This window comes from Panthera leo, chromosome E1 (assembly GCF_018350215.1).
Source record: "Panthera leo isolate Ple1 chromosome E1, P.leo_Ple1_pat1.1, whole genome shotgun sequence".
In the NCBI taxonomy this organism is placed as follows: domain Eukaryota; kingdom Metazoa; phylum Chordata; class Mammalia; order Carnivora; family Felidae; genus Panthera; species Panthera leo.
In genome coordinates this window covers 40004080-40022037 of record NC_056692.1, presented here as the reverse complement: position 1 = coordinate 40022037, position 17958 = coordinate 40004080, and the positions used below count along the sequence as shown (strand labels likewise).

Here is a 17958-nt window from a genome sequence, read left to right as displayed (position 1 = left end):
GTATTTTTTGTCACTTCCAAGCACCTGTGGGCAATCCTTTGCTTTTCCATCCGAGAGTCAGTTTAGGAATGCTTTGCTTCATTCTAGGTCAGGCTGCCTGCAGATATAGACCCTTTCCTCTGCTGCCTGATTGCCAGTAACATGAAATACGGTATATGAGAAGAGTTTATTAATACTGTACTGTAGTCAACAGCTGTGTGAGTGTATACAATGGCCCCCATGCAGAAAAAGGTTGAAAGGGAAGGTGGTAAGAAGAAGGAGATGATTATGGTGGAGGTTAAGAAGGAAATCATCGAGAAGTACGAACAAGGTATGCAAGTGGCCAAAATTGCAAGATTTTACAAGAAGTCTACGTCTGCATCTTGTCTGCAGAGGAGGCGGAGAAAAAGGCAGAGGAATCCCTCACTTCCAATGAGATTAGGGAGATGAGTAAAAGGTGGGAAATGGTGCAAAATTTGTAGAAAAGCACCACCCAAATAAGGCTGTAGCAGTGCGGGCGATGAGTCTGTTTAACGACAATGCAATGTCACATTTCCACGAAATCCTCAAAAGGAGGCAAAAGATGTCATTGGATGGGTTTCTTGTTAAAGGTGCACAAAAAGAAAAAGATTCCACTGAGCCAATAGATAGCAGTGATTCCGTTAGTGATAGCGAAAGTCGTCCTCCACAATAACCCTCTGGTCTCTTGTCTCCCTCACACCAGCCACAAAGGTTTTCAAAGGTAAGTGCAGGTGAATTTGTTTATATTTTGTATTTTCTTTATTATTTTGTATTATATTACAGAATTGTAATTATTTTTATATGACTATTTTTGGGTTGTAGAACGAATCATCTGAGTTTCCATCATTTCTTATGGGGAAATTTGCTTTGATATACAAGTGCCTTGGCTCACAAGCATGTTTCCAGAACAAATTATGCTCGCAAACCAAGGTTTTACTGTACAAAGAAATGGTAGTCTTCCTGCCTCCTTTGAATACAGTGTCCCAGCTCCTGCTCCAAGCAGCATCCTGTGCTGTAACATTCTGGTGTGCTTTTCTAAAGATATCCTTGTGGGATATCTGCATGGCTCAGTTGGTTAAGCACTGACACTTGATCTCGGCTCAGGTCATGATCTCATGGTTTGTGCAATCAAGCCCCACCTTGGGCTCTGCACTGACCGCAAGGAGCCTGCTTGGGATTTCTCTCTCTGACGTTCCCCGCCTCCCTCCCCTCAAAATAAATAAATAAACTTAAAAAAAAAAGATATCTCAGCATTTACAAACCTATATGTGTTTGTGTTCTCTCCTGGAGCACACTCATGAAGGGTAACAAATGATACACATTACTGTGCCTCTTAATTTTTCATCTTTTGTGATGGTTACACAGTAATCCTATTGTATAGAAGTATCACATAATGGATATTTAGGTGTTTCCACTCTTTCGCTATTACAAATGTCACTGCAATGAATATCCATGACATCATTTTGCATGTGTGCAAAAGTACCCCAGCAAGATAAACACCTGTCAGAGAGGTTGGTCGGTCAAAGAATTAGATTTAACATTGTGATAGGTGTTGGCGATCACTGTTCATACTGTTTACGCTGATTTTACCACCAGCAGCAATGTGTGGGTGTCTGATTCCCCATATTCTCAACAAAGGGTAAGAGATCAGCCCTTTTCAATCTTTGCCAGTCTGACACATGTAAAAAATGAGATTCATGATAGTCTAACTTTGCATTTCTCTTACTGTGTGTGAGGCAGAACATTTTCCTATGTCTAAATGCAATTTGTATATTCTTTTCTGGGAACTGTTGGCTCATATTATTTGCTCTTTTTTTTTCCTCCTGGGTTATTGGTCACTTAGTCAGTTATTTGTAGGAACTCTTCATATATCTTAAGGATATTGGCCCTTGGCCCAGGATATATCTTCCCTGCACATATCTTCCCTATGGCTGTTCCCACAAGGTCTTTGGTGAAAGTTTCCTGCTTATCACTTTCCACCTTTGACTCTGGTTACTTGTCTATTTGCCTTATCTCCTCTATAATTATCTCCATATGCCTGGTGCCTTGCACTTGCATGGTCTGGTTTAAAGCATGTAAGTTCCATGCAAGATGAATTCCCATTCATGTTAGGAGACCATTGTCCTTGGATTTATTGCATTGATTCTGCACGTCTTGCAACCAGAGGCTCTGAGTTGGACTGGTTATGGTCTATCTTTTCAAGGATGCTTTACTAGCCGGCTGCCTTGGAGGGAAGAGATAGCATCTCCCACTTGAGCAGAGGCAGGCTATTTTTTCTTGTTCTGCATAATAATGATGATACTTCCCTCTGGAGCAAAGATCACACAGCTTTGCTTGCTGCTTATTATAAAAGATTTGGTTTCCCAGCACTTGGGCTTTCTCAGCTGTGATTCCAAGCCCAACGCACATGGAGCACCAGCTGGGTCAAGCTTTGCATCAGCCCTTGGTACTTGATAGGGCAAGAGGAATCAACACAAACACACATCTCCAGCTTGCTTGCTGTGCCTTGAATAATCAGGTCCTTTGTCTCTGATCCAGCAATGTCCGTTCTGCCAGCGTCCATAAAACTGTGGCGGGCTAACTTGTTAGCTTGCCAAAAGAATAAATCTCAGACCTTTATGGCTCTTGACAATTTGGCAGCCGGGCAAGGTGAGGCTTTGATCACCTGAGCCCAAGGTCACCCAGATAGAAAGTAGCAAAGCTGGGCCTGGAATTGGGTCTCTTATGTACCCCACCCCTGAAGTTTTGGCTGTGCATAGCCTTCCCCTGCTGGTGGGTAAACTGATTATGGCTAGGCTCTCAGGCTGATTTATATTTGTGTCACTCCCACACCTCTTGCATGGTTTTAACACGGGGGTTCTATGCATCTCATTCTCGCACTAGTGGTTCTCAAGCTGTAGTGAGCCCCTGAAGCACCTGAGGGGCACCCCAGAAATGCAGATTTATTAAAAGTGTAGGCTCACCCACAGAGATTTGATTCAGTAACCCTGGGGTGGGATCTAGGCATCAGCATTTTAAACAAATCTCTCAGCTGATGCTTTCCCTGCGGGGGGTGTCTAAGGACCACAGGCTGAGAGTCACTGCCGTGAACAGGCTGTCACTGCAGGTTTGTGGGCAGAGTGACTCGATTGAAGCTGTCTGGAGATGGATGAGCCTGGAACTGGGAGAGGCAACGCGACCAGCTCTGAGGGAGGCGCCCTGGATTAGGGGGGCCTGGGATTGGGGGGGCGGCAGAGGGAAGGAATAGAGGAGGTGTTGGGACACACAGCTGGGACGGCAGCCCTTGTGTTCCCAGCCTTGGGGAAGTCTGACTCATCTCACACTTTGCATGTGTCACCTCTTGACTCAAAAGCCATTGTTGCTACTGCAGGAAAAAAAAAATCCAGTGACCTGGTCTGCAAGGCCCTTCCTTGTCTGAGTCTGGCCAGCTCTGCAGCCCCCACAGCCTCTTTGGCACAGAGGTTAGACCGAATGCCACAGGGCCAGACCTCCTGGGTTAAAATCCAGCTCTGTCACTTTCCAGTCTTTAAGCTTAAGCAAGTTGCCTTCAGTTTCCTAGTCAGTGAAAGGGGGATGTTGCTCTTTGCCACAAATGTGGAGTCTTGATTTACATGCGTTAGTGCATTCCAGGCCTTCCAGTCAGGCCTGTAGTAAGGACTCAGTAGATTTGGACTTTTTTTTTTTCCCCCCCGGGATCTTTCTTCTTGGAACTTTCTTCCCATCTGCCACCTCTGTGTCCTCCACTCCCTTCACTGCTTATGGCAGCTCACCCTGGGCTCTCAGAGCCCTCCTCCTCCAGGAGGCCCTCTCTGCTCACCCCCCTGCCTCATTCCGGGTGCTGTCCTTCCCTGAGCTCCAGCAGCCCTCCCTTAATCTGTAATCTGCGATCTGTGATCTGCGTCCCTCCTCTGACCCTGGCCTACCACCTGCTCTTGTCAGGAACCTGTGGTGTTTACCTCCCTCTCCTCTGCAAGCTCAGATCTTCCCCTCGGGGCAGACAGCCTGGATCCAGGACACCTGCCTGCCTGGAAACCAGCTGTGTGGCTCAGGCAGGTAGAGTCCCCGCTCCCATCTCAGTTTTGCTAAAGCACCGGCTATTGAGCTTTAAAAGAGGGAGACCTGGGGCCCCTGGGAGGCTCAGTTGGTTGTCAGACTCTTGATTTCTGCACAGGTCATGGTCTCATGGTCCTGAGATTGAGGCCCCCCCTGTCAGCGCGGCTGCTTGGGATCTTCCCTCTCCTCTCTCTCTCAAAAATAAATAAACATAAAAAAATGAAAATAAAAGAGGGAGACCTTCTGCTTGAGCAAAATCCTACAGGAAGCTGTGTGGAAAAGCAGTGAGGGTGGAGCTAGCTGCTCTGGGTGAAGGAGTGTGCGTGAGTGTGCACACACGTGTGTAGGAGCCTGTGAGTGTATGAGTAAGGGTGCGAGTGTATGTGCGAGCACGTGAACACATGACCAGGAGTGTGGAGAGCAGGCGAGTGTGTGTGTGTGTGAAGGGTGTGTGTGCATGTGTGCCTGTGTGAGGGTGTGCACGTGTGTATGTGTGAACGTGCAAGGGTGTGGGCGCGCGTGCGCGGAGTGTGTGAGCGTGCGTGTGGGGGGGCACGTGTGCATGTGCATGAACGCGTGAGTGTGGGCGCTCAGCGGCGGGTATGCCCAGGGCTCTGCGGGCCAGGCAGGAAAACTTCTGGGCGAGGGGGTTTCTACACTCCGGTCTTAAAAGTGCAGGCGTTCGTCTGATGCCTCTTTCTGGGCTCACAGTAGATGCTTTCTCAGTGGTCAGGATGAGGATAAGGACAAGGTAAAACAGGCCTGGCAAAACTGGCAAGTTTTGGGTTCCTGAAGCTTCTCCTCCCCCTCCCTGAGCTCAACCCTTCCTTCAGAAACTCCAGATACAGATCTCTCTGTCCCAAGGCGTTTGTTTGGTTTCTGTGTGCAGGGGCTCTGCCTTGTGTTTACTGAGCTAGGACTGCTGTCTTTGATGGATGTTCTGGTCTCCACAGGCCCCTGCCCTAATCCCACATGAGGCCTGCAGAGGAAGGACCCCCCTCCCCAACTCCAGCACATTCCACTGGAGGGGGGCTGGGTCTCAGGCAGGACTGGAGGGCTTCCTGGCCATGGCTCCAGAGCTGCTTCCCGGGTCGGCAGTGGCCCAGCCAGAAGGCCTCAGGCTGGTGCTTGGGCAGCTTGGCGAGGGCTGGGGCTGGCATCTGATAGGTCCTGCCTGGAATAGCAGTGCCCAAGGGAACCAATACGATTTTGTCCTCTGTTAATGTGTGTGTGTGTGTGTGTGTGTGTGTGTGTGTATCTTGGGTGGTGTGTATATTCCCTCCCCAGAAACTGCCCAGTGATCAAAATGCCCCTTAGATACCTGGCCTCTAGTAGAGAGTGGGCCTCACCTGCTCTTTCTCTGGGAATAGGGAGGGCATCTCCCGAATCAGATCCCAGCCCCAGTCACTCCTGTGATCCCTAGCTTCCGTCAGCCCACCTTGTTATGGGTTCTTTGCTGTGTCTGTGTAATGAATGTTTACCCTGCAGCCGGCTGGATCCAGGAGGAGCCAGAAGAGTCTGGGAGAGGCCAGGGCTCAACATTCTGTCTCTAGAGAAGCTCTCAATTCCAGCTGCTTTCAAGAATGTCCTTCTTCTTTCTGCCTGTCTTCCTCTCTGGGGAGGAGGCAGATTTTTCAGAAACTCAGCTAACCCAACCTTCCCTACCCCAAGTCTGCTGGGCCGGACTTGCCAACTTGAAGGCAGCAGAACTTGGGGGCAAGTTGGAATTGAAAATATAAAAACGTCCCTCACCTCCAATAATAGAGGTGATACATGTTCATTGTTGCTTTGTTGAAAACTTAGAGAACCACAGGTCAGAGGTCACCCCCCCCCCCAACTCCCAACCCCATCTGTGGGCCTGTGAGGGAAGGGCCTGCATGGGCACAGCCTCTGTCCTTCCCCCTCCCGTGGTGGGTGTCTGTGCAGCCAGACAAGGGCACAGTGAGTACTTGGTGAGTAGAACTCAATTAGAACCTAATTCTGCCAGGGGCGCCTGGGTGGCTCAGTCGGTTGGGTGTCCGACTTCGGCTCGGGTCATGATCTCATGGTTCGTGGGCTCGAGCCCCGCGTTGGGCTCTGTGCTGACTTCTGGGAGCCTGGAGCCTGCTTCAGATTCTGTGTCTCCCTCTCTCTCCCCCTCCCCCGCTTGTGCGTGTGCTCTCTTTCTCCCTCTCAAAAATAAACAAACAAACAAAAAAAGAACCTAATTCTTCCAGATTATCCAGTTCTGGAGACAACCCTGGGGTGACCACTGTCTGTCTGGAGGGGGATGGGATAAGCCATGGCCTCAGACCAGTCCTCCGACTGCAGTGCAAGTGCCAGCTCAGGCCTGAAGTTAAGAGTCCCCTGGATGCCTCTTCTTCCCGCTGCTTCAGGGGACCCCACTGGGCGGGACCCCAAAGCTGGCCGGGTTGGCTTTGCTTTCAGAATGTCCCCAGGCCACTTCCCACATGCCGGCCCACATGGCCCCAGAATAAGCTCTCAGCATCTCTGCCTGGACTTCATAAGAGGCTCATCGGATTTCCAGCTTCCACCCTTCCCCACCCTCCCCATCCATCTGCAGGGACTAGCCCCAGGGCTCCTGGTGCTGCTTTGATCAAAGCTCCCAGCAAAAAAGAAAAAAAAAAAAAAAAAGCCCAGCCCCTGAGAACAGAACTGGATCCCCTCCTGCTCCTGCTCTCGCCTGGCCTCCTCTGGGCCTCTTCTCCTGCACACCCCTCCTCCGGGGCACCCCTCCCAGCCAGGGGGTGCTGGGTGATCCCGGAATACACCTGGCTCATTCTTCCTCAGGGAGCAGAATTCCCTCTGCCTTGCCCTCCGCCTGGCTCCCCCAGGGGTCTGCAGGCTCCTTTGCCTTCATTCAGATCTCTCTGTCTCTGTGCCACCTCCTCTGTTCCTGGCCTCTCTCCGCTGGTGGCCCCTCACTCCTTCCCTGATTAGCTCTTCCCCATGCACCCCTCATTGCTGGAGTTAACCTTGTGCCTGCCCCACCCAGATTGAAAGCTCAGCAGGGCAGGGGTTTTTTGAACATTTTGTTCCTGAAGCCCAGAGTCCAAAAAGTACCTAGCACATAGAGGGTGGTTCATAATTACTGGTTGAATGAAAAAAAAGGGCTTCTCCTTCTCCTCTTTCCCAGCAAATACCCATTAAACGTTCACTGGGGCTGGAGTCGACCCTGGAACCAGATGCAGTGGTGAAGCTTGGAAGTCTAGTTGGGGAGACAGAGCTGTGCATCTAAGGTGGTGAGTCCAGCGGGTTGTCAGGGGTGGGGGGCAGTAGTGGGAAAAACTGGCCCAGTCTGAGTGCATCAGGGAGGACATCCCAGAGGAGGTGATGCCCAAGCTGAGGGCTTGGCTTGAAAGAGGAACTGCAGTTCCTGGCGTCTAGGGAAAGGGAGGAGGCTGGTGGGGAGGGAGGATTCTTCAAGTCTGCGGAAGGTCCTGGTCCCTCCTGGAGTCAGGGATGTTGCCCCTCATGGCCATGTGTCAGCCTCTGGCACACAGTAGGTGTTCATGAAAACTGCCGAGGTAGCCAGTGTCCTGGAGCCACACCTGATTTTGAGGAAGGCATTTCAGCTGCTGAACAGGAGCCTTGTGGGGGGCAGGGGCGTGGTAGGGGTGAGGCTGGCAAGGGCTGGGCAGAATTCTCCTAGGGATTCACAGGATCAGATGAGTTTTGACATGGAAAGGGCCCCAAGTTCCAGGGTCTTTGTCGCTGCTTCCCTGGTGGGAAGGAAATCAGCTGACTGGAAAGGGAGCTGAGGATCGAGGCCCATCCAGGTGGAATCAGGGCAGGCACCAGTCTTCTTTCTGTCTGTCTGTCCCGTGTCTGGCCCTCCAGGCATCCTGGCCCGGGGGGGATGGGCTGAGGCTCCGCACTGGGCTGCAAGTGGGGCCCGAATAGTCTAGGGCCAGGGCAAAGGCAGAGAGGCCTCCTGGCCGAGGAGCCGGCCTGGCCCCTCCTTGTGTGCACAGGACCCTGAGCCTGGTCACGTACACCAAGCCCCTCGGGAGGGGTGGGGTGGGACGGAGAGGCACCCGGTGTTCCCAGAGTGTGGAATGTGGCACCTGGGGGGAAGCTGGCCCTCTCCCTTCCCCCACTGCAGGGACAAGGGGCACCTCCCCCCTCCCCCCCCACTGGCCCTGGTTCCTGTCAGGCTGGTTTTTCCTCCCCTGGGGACTTGAAGAGGAACACCAGGGGCCATCCAGACCGGCCTGCCCTGCCCCACCTTTTATGGGTTCCCACTTGTGGAAAGTGACGAGATGAGCAGTCACAGAGGCAGCCAGACCTGGGCTGCTGGCCTTGGGTCCCTCTGCCACCACCCACCTGGCCTGAGCAAGCTCTTCAGAGCATGGCCAGTATTTTTTGTCTTCGTCCTTCACGACCCAGGCTCACTCCTAGGCTCCCAGGACTACATTCAGGCTCTCTTTACCTGTAATGATCTCAGCAGACCCGAAACTGGTCTCCCCACCCCAGACCACGCCCCCCTCCCTTGTCCCACCAGCCCCCCCTCCCCCCCACCTGGAACCCACAGCAATTTCTAAAGCATACATTTGACTACATCACATCGCTGATTAAAATAATCTCCCATTGTCTTCAGGATCAAGTCCATCTCATTGGCTGAGCTGACAGCCCCTTCCTCCCACCCCTGCCCTGACCCCTGTCCTCCCTCACATAGTCCAGCCGGACTGAATTGCCAGTGGTTCTCCAAGCTGGCCAAAGTGATTCCATTCTTCCAGGACCCTGTTCCCTTGCCCCCTGCCTGATAAACACCTACTAGTCTTTTAGCCTCTTGCTCAAGGGTCGTGCCCCCTTAGGAAAGCTGTCTCGATGCTCCCAGGAGGAAATGAATGCTCTCCCTTTGCCCCCACTTGCTCCTGTGCAGACACGATTCCCAGCACCGACACACTTGATTATACTGATCTGTTTGAGGCCTAAATGCCTACTGGCTCAACAGTTCTAGAAAGATGGCCCACATAGTGGCTACTCGCTCCCACACCTCTAGAAATCCTCCCAGTTATTTCAGAAGGTCCCCAGAGGGACGCCCCCATGTGCTGACAAGGTGGCTGCTGACCGTAGGCTCATGTGGGGTACACTCTGCTTCTCCCCAGCTCTGGCCCCGCCGGTCCACGTGCACTACCTGGGGTCAACATCCGTGTCCATGCTGGCAGGCCTTGTCTGGGTGCTTCTAAAGCTTCTGGTCCTTGGGGAGCTAGAGCAGGGGTCTCCCCCACCCTCCCTGTTTCACCTCATCAGGCCCGAAGGAGCCCTCCTGCACCCAGACTCTCTCCAGGTCCCTCTTGAAAAGTTTCTGCCACATCTTCCCTTCTACCCTCTGGCTTCATAAAGAGGGAAAACCCGTGTAAGGACCCCGGGGGTGGGGACAGGACTTAGAAAGCTTTTTGGGGGGGCTGTCTTTTCCCCACATCTGCTGCTCCCCTTTCCGAAACTTCCTCTCTAGTGTATGAGTGAGACAAGGACGTCAGTGGTGTGTGGATGGAGGGGAAGAGGCATTTACTCTATTAAATAAAATCAGTTCTAAATGTCCATCATGTAGCGTTTCTTAAGAAATTATTGCCTGCTGGGGCGCCTGGGTGGCTCAGTCGGTAGGCGTCCAACTCTTGATTTCAGCTCAGGTCATGATCTCATCGTTTGTGAGTTTGAGCCCCCGCATCAGGCTCTGTGCTGGCAGTGTGGAGCCTGCTTCAGATTCTCTCTCTCCCTCTGCGCCTCCCCAACTTGTCCTCTCTCTTTCTCTCTCTGTCTCTTTCAAAATAAATGAACTTAAAAAAAATTATTGCCTATTAATGCGTAACATGAAACAAGTTACACGTAAATGCATCCTTGTAAAAATTAGAACAGCAGATGGGGCACCTGGGTGGCTCAGTCGGTTGGGCGTCCGACTTCAACTCAGGTCATGACCTCACACCTTATGGGTTCGAGCCCTGCGTCGGGTTCTGTGCTGACAGCTCAGAGCCTGGAGCCTGCTTCGGATTCTGTGTCTCCTTCTCTGACCCTCCCCCGCTCGTGTTCTGTCTCTCAAAAATAAATAAACATCAAAAATTAAAAAAAAAATTACAACGGCAGAGATAAGTATGGGTTGCCTTCACTCAGCTTCTCTCCAAGGAAATCCTTGTCTTCGGTCTGGAGCACGTCCTCCCGCACCTGTGTGCTTACATGCGTATTCATATGCATACGGAGAAATAGCCATCTTTTTTTAAAATATTTATTTATTTTTGAGAGAGAGAGTGACAGAGCATGAGCGGGGGAGGGACAGAGAGGGAGACACAGAATCGGAAGCAGGCTCCAGGCTCTGAGCTCTCAGCACAGAGCCCGACGCGGCGCTCGAACCCCAAACCGTGAGATCATGACCTGAGCCGAAGTCAGACGCTTAACTGACTGAACCACCCAGATGCCCCCCGAGGTCCACTACTTACCTGTAGGACCTTGGTCAAGTTTTTAACCTCTTTGAGCCTCAGCTGATCCTCAGGCCGGGTCAGCTTTTCTTGTGACATATGGATTGTTAATTCATAGGTGTCACCTGAGAAAAGATTCCATGGTCCAGGATATTTGGTAAATTCTGGTTGGACAAAGTTAAATAATAATATTTATAATACATAATAATATATATCATTATAAGTATCATTATATAATCATATCAATATATTGTTACAAGTAAATGATAATTAACAACACATACACTATTTATTATATAACGATTGTTGATTATTGTGATATTACTATTTCATAATTAAATTATATAATAACTTTTTTTGAGTGCTTACTATTTGTCAGACACCCTTACAAGGACCATCTCATTTAACCCTGAAAACAACCCCATAAAGGAGGTTACTATTATTATCTGTATTTTACAAATGACGGACTAAGGTCATCAGAGCCTTTGGTACCACGCATTGTCACTCTCTAAGAGGGAGTGGGGACAAGCAGTATTTCTGATGTTTGTCAGTGGATCCCCTTTTCCCAAAGGGATGTCATGGTGCTGAGGCTTTGTAGACATGAGGTGGGGGAGGTTGGGCAGGATCCGGTCTGGGATTCTTTCATGCTTTAACATTCCCTTCCCACTCCTGACACTGTGTGCCCCTCCCCTGGAGGCGAGGGAACCTTGGCGTGGGGACCAGGGCTTGGGAAGGGAGCTCCTTGGTCAGGTTTTGCCCTCCAGCAGCCAGGGGCCGATCAGAGACTCAGGGCCGTGGGCAGTCCGTTACTGAATGGGAACAGCAGCTTGACCCCTCAGTTACATCTCTGGGGACAGCAGCCCGTACAGGTTGTTAGCTCCTGAGTTCTTAATGTACTAGAGAACTGGTCCAAAGCCACGCAGCTCAGGGTGGAAGGTGTTGGGCACTGTTCTGGCTGGGGAGCAGGGGAAGGGGATTCTTCCTGACCCCCCCCCTTGCATTTCAGCCTGGGGTTTACTGCCCTTGGGGTTGGTATAAGATTTTGGAAATGGGACCCAAAGGAGTTGTTCTGGAGCTGCGGCTTCGTTGGAAGGGAGAGTGGAGCCCCTGTCCCACCCCAGGGCCCCGGCCGCCGGGCTGAGGGGTGAGAGGCTGGAAGCCAGGCTCTGACACATCCGGCTATGGATCTGCCAAGTCACTGTCCCTCTTGGAGCCTCTGTTTTCTACTCTGTAAAATGGGCTGGGCTGCTGTGAGGATCCAATCAGACCTGAAAAGATGTAGGCTGTACTCCCCTCAGTCAGTTGTTATGATTATGGCCCTGGGGCTCGCACGGGGCACTCTAAGCTCCTCTGGAGTTTTGGGAGCTCACAACCCCTTAATATTTGGGGGTGGGGGGCTTTGGTCCTCTTCTTTTGTTTCCTAACACAAAGCCCCTTCCCAAAGCCTCCTATCAAGCCAGAAGAACAGAGATTCCAGCTCGGGCTTGGTGTTCCTAGCAACCATCTGGCCCATGAAGAGCAGGCCTCCTTCTCTGGGTCAAATAAAGAGTGACTCACCTCAGCCCAGCCCTGGCGGCTACAACCTTTGTGAAGGCCCTGCCACACCCTGCTTTCATGGCCTGCCTTGGGTCACACCCGTCTTCTTTTCACCTTTGGGCACCCCAGACCCACTTACAGGTCTGATTCACTAGTTTAAACAGCCTCAGGCTGGCCTTCCTGAGTGGCTCAGGGCTCTTGCTGGTGGGTTAGGGGTGTGTGTAGGTGGTTTCCTGTCCCCTGCTCCTGGCTATAAGTTGGTGGCTGGAAGGCAGTTTGTTGGGGACTGGTTTCAGAGGCCTTCCTTTAGCCACAGGGGACCCAGGTGATGATATGTAGAAAGGAGGACTGAGATTTCACGGGGGAAACTGAGGCACGTTGATGGGAAGTGACTGGCCCATCTCCCTAACAGCATCTCAGAAGGGCTTAGGGCCTTGGTCCTGTGACTGAGTGACTGCTCTGACCTAAGGAACCATGGAGACATTTCTGAGGAGGGGTGAGGTCCTTGCGGACAGGAACTGGGCTGAGGCGCAGGCAGTGTCTGGCAGGGGGCCCGGCCTTCCCAAGCGATGAAGAATAGGTGGAATTGTTGAGCGGGATGAAGAGGGGTGAAGAGCGGGGCTGGGGGCTGTGTGTGGAGACGAGGGCTCCTTCCCCTATGATCCAAGCTCTTCACTCCGGCCATGAGAACTTCCGGAGAGCCTGGCAGTTCAGCCATTCGTCCATGTCTGAGGCTCCGGGATTCAGCCTGACACCCTCCTTCCAGATGCTCACACGGAGGGAGGGATTCCACCTCGTTTCTGTCTCTGGGTGGCAGGTGCTACATGTCTCATGGGCAAGTTATTTGCTTCCTTCAGGCTCAGATTCCCCATCATGGATTTCAGGAAATCTGTGTTGAATGAATGCATGATTTGCGGGTGGAGGGTGGGGGCTGTCCTGGAGGGGGTGGGTGGTAAGAGGCCCCCAGGGGGTCTTCCCCAGGTGGGGTCAGGCTTGAGCCTGGGGTTCCCAAGAAGCCCCATATCGCCCAGCTGCAGAAGCTTCCCAGAAGCCAGCAGCTGTTCTCAGGAGCCTGCTCTCGGCCCTCCCCATCCCCCCGCACAGGCCCCGCCCCAGCCCCAGCCCCGGGATTTGTATGGCTCCAGCGGGCCGGCAGCTTTGTCTCAGAAGGCCAGCAGCAACAGTCCCCTCCTCTCTGGGAAAGAGAGGGAGTCAGGGTGTGGGTGATCCCCACGGGGCTGTAATTCCAAGTGGGGTGTAGGAATCTCCTGAATGTACTGGAAGGAAGGGTTAACTTAGACCCCCAAGGAAGGGGCTTCAGAACATAATTCCAGAGGGGGCCTCTGAGTGATGGGGGGAGGGGGAGGACTGGGTGTAGGAGTCTACTGTCGGAAGGACTTAATTCCTGGAGGGGGTGTCAAACCTGGGGAAATCTTAATCGGGGAGGCCCAGAATGTGACTGGGAGGGTGTCCTTGTGTGTGATGGGGTGAAGAAGGGAAGGAGTGTGACAGGAGGTGCTCCGTCGGGGCTCTGGAGTGGGCAGGGGTGGGGCACTTCGAGGGGGGAGGGTGGAGGTGGGGGTGAACACTGTCTCAGGCCCCTGGGAGGGTAGAGCTGGAGGCAGAGCCGCCAGGAATCGACCAATGGGGAGAGTGCCCGTATTTGCACTCAGGAGCTTGCAAATTCCTCGGGGCTCAGATATCCGCCCTGACGCCCTCCCCCCTCCCCCTCTCCCTGCCCCCGCCCGCCCAGGGCATAAAAGGCGCCAGGTGAGGCCCTCGCCACTCCTCCCGCCAAGCGATACACCTCGGGTTACAGAACTATTCCCGCTGCGTCCCCATGGCTTCCTACGCTTACCGCCAGTTGGCCACCACCTCGTCCCTCGGGGGCCCGGGCAGCGGCTCCCTGCGCTTCGCGGCGGGAAATGTCTTCCGCGCGCCCAGCATCCATGGGGGTTCGGGCGGCCGCGGCGTGTCCGTGTCCTCCGCCCGCTTCGTGTCCTCGTCCTCCGGGGGCTACGGCAGCAGCTTTGCGGGCGGCCTGGCCGGGTCCGACGGCCTCTTCTCCGGCAACGAGAAGCTCACCATGCAGAACCTTAACGACCGGCTGGCCTCCTACCTGGACAAGGTGCGCGCCCTGGAGGAGGCCAACGGCGACCTGGAGCAGAAGATCCGCGACTGGTACCAGAAGCAGGGGCCCGGGCCCTCCCGAGACTACAGCCACTACTTCAAGACCATCGAGGACCTGCGGGACAAGGTGGGCGGCGGCCCAGCTTCGGGAGGTGCACCTGTCGCGCAGACCCAGCCCCGCGGGCCGGGCGAGGCCCGAGGCGGGCACGGTGGGCACCGGAGCCACCACCCGACAGGGCAGGGCGGTAGCGAGCCCGTTAGGACGTGGGAGGGCCTCAGGGTGGGGCAGAGAGCTGGGGGCAGGTGAGCGGGGGCAGGACAGTGGGACAGGAAGTGGAGGCTGGGGCTGAGGGAAGGGGGTGGGGTGTGCAGCGGCAGCGGGGGCGGGGCTGGAGGGTGGGGAGGTCTGGGAAAGGGGGTGCGAAGGAGTAGGAGGAGGTGGGACAAGGCTGTGGGCTGTCCGGAGGTCTGGGCCAGAGGCCGCAGTCACAGACAAGAGTTTGGCCTGGGAGGGACCCATCCGCTGCTGCCCCCGGCGTGGGCCCCTCTGCATTGCATTCCTCTGGTGGGGCAGGTCTGCTTTCCTTCACGCTCCGGCTGGAGCCCCTCCTGCCCCGCCCAAGAGGGCCACCCGGATTTAGGAGGAACTTCTAGGAAGAATGGGAGGGGACAAATGCTGTGGCCTAAAGACCTGGTGAAGGCGGGACACACTCAGAGGCCCCGGGGGTCCTTTTCAGCAATAGTTCTGTGTGGGTGGAGAGTCCTGGGGTTGGGGGGTGCACCACAGGTCTTACAGGGAGCCCCGAGGCCATGCGGAACTGAGACCTCTGCCTTGAAGAAATGTATCAGAAGCCAGTGGGACATTTAATGGTCCCACATGCTGGGTCTCCAAAGCAGGCCCAGCGCCTGCCCTGTGCCCAGCATGGTGCGGGGTGCTAGGGGCATAGAACAGATAGGCCAGACTTCTAGACGAGGGGGGACAGCTAGAGATGTAAACAACAAAGTAGAATACTGCTTGCACACTTTAAAAATTGTAACCTGCCGTAAGAAATACATTTCAGGGTGTACCCCCATGCGTTCTCTCTCTGTGATGCACACACCCAAAATGGAAGCAAAGCTTTCTTGAAACAATTCTTACCCTGCTGTGGTCCATCTCTTCTCATATTTTATATTCTGTTCAGTTTCATTAAAAAACTATGCAAATCACCACTCACTGTACTGGGTGACTAATGAGCCATGACCTGCTCTTTGAAAAACATGAACCCAAGTACCATAATCAATGATGTGAATATGCCCATCACATCAGAGGGACCTCAGATGGGGGTCAATTTGGACAAGGACTCCTGAAGTTCATTTCCACCTCTGTAAGATAGGCATACCCACTGACCTGGCATGAAAGATGAAGTGCAAAGTGCTTGGCACATAATAGATGCTCAACACACGGGAATTCGCTTTCCTAAAGCAGATTGTGCTTTGCACGGGGGGTTCAGAGAAAGGTAACCCAATAAGCCATCTGGTTTGCAGATCATTAGCATCTGCCTCCCGACCATTTAGAGTACAGGTCTCAGATGCTTTCCTCCCAGACTTACCTCTGCCCTCCCACACCTGTCCCCTACCCCCTGGCTCAGCAGTCCCTGACCACGGTTTCTCCTGCTCTAGCTCCTGGGCAGGGACTGACTTCAAGACCTCCCAGAGAGCAGGCCAATGGTCAGCTGAGTCTCTAGGGGGTAGGGGCACACCCATTTGTTTTCCTCTGTCTTCTGGGAAGAAAGTGGGTGGACAGAGCCAATATGCTGAGCTGGTGCCAACCTCCTGCCTCTGTCTTCCAGATTCTCGGTGCCACCATCGAGAACTCCAAGATCGTCCTGCAGATTGACAATGCCCGTCTGGCTGCTGATGACTTCCGAACCAAGTGAGTATGTGTTTGCCCTGGAGGGCTGCAGAGGGGGCAATGCCAGGCCCTTTGGGGGCTCGGGGCAGCGGGGGACTGCTCTCTGTCCTCGCTCACCCCAGCTGGCCTGGAGTAAGCCCCACCACCTCCACGGACTCCTGAACCATGAGGGGAGATGGGAACTCTGCAGGGGTTCGGAGGAAACGCTGGCCTGACTGCACCTATTTCCTCTGAAAGGCTTGAGATGGAGCAAGCCCTGCGCCAGAGCGTGGAGGCCGACATCAACGGCCTGCGCAGGGTGCTGGACGAGCTGACCCTGGCCAGGACCGACCTGGAGATGCAGATCGAAGGGCTGAAGGAGGAGCTGGCCTTCCTGAAGAAGAACCACGAGGAGGTGGGTGTCAGGTTGTGCCTCCTGTCCATCCCACTCCAGCTTTCCAGGGCTGAGGACACTTTTTTGTCCTGTATCCTCTTGACCGTGGCCGTACTTGCTATACCCTCGGCATGGCCCCGGGCATGGAGCAGGGCTTCCGGGGGTTCCAGCAGCGGATGGAGGCCACCTCGTCTGTCCTGTGGTGGTGGTTCCTGGTCTGCACCTGAAAATCAAGCCCTTTCTGCCCGGGGGACGGGGGAGTGACTTGGCCCAGGCCCAGCAGGCTCTGGGCTCCGACATGCCCATCTCTGTTGTGTCTTTCCAGGAAGTCAGTGCCCTGAGGGGCCAGGTGGGTGGCCAGGTCAGCGTGGAGGTGGATTCCGCTCCGGGGATCGACCTTGCCAAGATCCTGAGTGACATGAGAGGCCAATATGAGGTCATGGCTGAGAAAAACCGAAAGGATGCTGAAGACTGGTTCACCAGCCGGGTACGGCGAGGGGAGCGGGTGCCCTCTGGGGAGGTGGCAGGGAGAGAGGGCTTTGTGCTCTCAGACAGAGGTCTGCCTCAGTGCTGACTCCTTCTGCCTCCTCTCTTATTGCAGATGGAGGAGCTGAATCAGGAGGTGGCCGGCCACACAGAGCAGCTGCAGATGAGCAAGACGGAGGTCACCGAACTGCGGCGCACCCTCCAGGGTCTGGAGATTGAGCTGCAGTCGCAGCTAAGCATGGTTTGTGCCCCCTGCCCCGTGGGATGCACGCCGGGGCCCTCGCAGCCTTGCGCAGCCCGGGCCGTGGGTGTGCCCATGCCCTCTCTGGGAACCGGTCTCCGCTGAGTCTCTTCCCTCTCCCTGCTCTCAGAAAGCCGCCCTGGAAGGCACGCTGGCGGAAACAGAGGCCCGCTTTGGAGCCCAGCTGGCCCAGATCCAGGCTCTGGTCAGCAGTATGGAAGCCCAGCTGAGCGACGTGCGTGCGGACACTGAGCGGCAGAACCAGGAGTACCAGCAGCTCATGGACATCAAGTCACGGCTGGAGCAGGAGATCGCCACCTACCGCAGCCTGCTGGAGGGCCAGGACGCCCACTACAACAACCTGCCCACCTTTAAGGCTCTCTGAGTCCGGCAGCCTCCTGAGCTTCCTACTGTCCCGCAGAGAGGTTCCCCTGGGGAGGGGCGTGTGGGAAGGGACGGGCCCTACCCCCAGCTCTTTCCCTGACCTGCCAATAAAGCTTTATGACCCAAGGGAGGAAGGATGTTGGGTTTGTTGTTTCAGCCCATAGAGATGGGCCAGGACTTGGTCCTGTTAAGGTTTTATTTGGATCAGAGTGCACCCTGTCCTAAGAGAGGGAAGGGGTGGGGTACACGCTAACTCCTACGGTCATGGTAATTCCTGTTTGCGGAACTTTTCATTTATCAAACCTGTTCCTTGAAACAAGCCTGTGATGGGGGCTCAGTTGGTTGAGCGTCCGACTTCGGCTCCGGTCATGATCTCACAGTTCGTGGGTTCAAGCCCCACATCGGGCTCTGTGCTGACAGCTCAGAGCAGCCTGCTTCAGATTCTGTG

General features: G+C 54.1%; 1 protein-coding gene across 1 annotated transcript; it reads left to right on the top strand.

Moving 5' to 3' along the window:
• The first annotated feature begins 13777 nt into the window (after window positions 1–13777).
• KRT19 (keratin 19) lies at window positions 13778–17640 on the top strand. The gene is made up of 6 exons (XM_042916547.1): window positions 13778–14262; window positions 15965–16047; window positions 16264–16420; window positions 16725–16886; window positions 17001–17126; window positions 17257–17640. The coding sequence occupies exons 1-6, from the start codon at window positions 13846–13848 to the stop codon at window positions 17509–17511; spliced, it is 1200 nt and encodes a 399-aa protein (XP_042772481.1). The 5' UTR covers window positions 13778–13845; the 3' UTR covers window positions 17512–17640.
• Window positions 17641–17958: the final 318 nt, after the last annotated feature.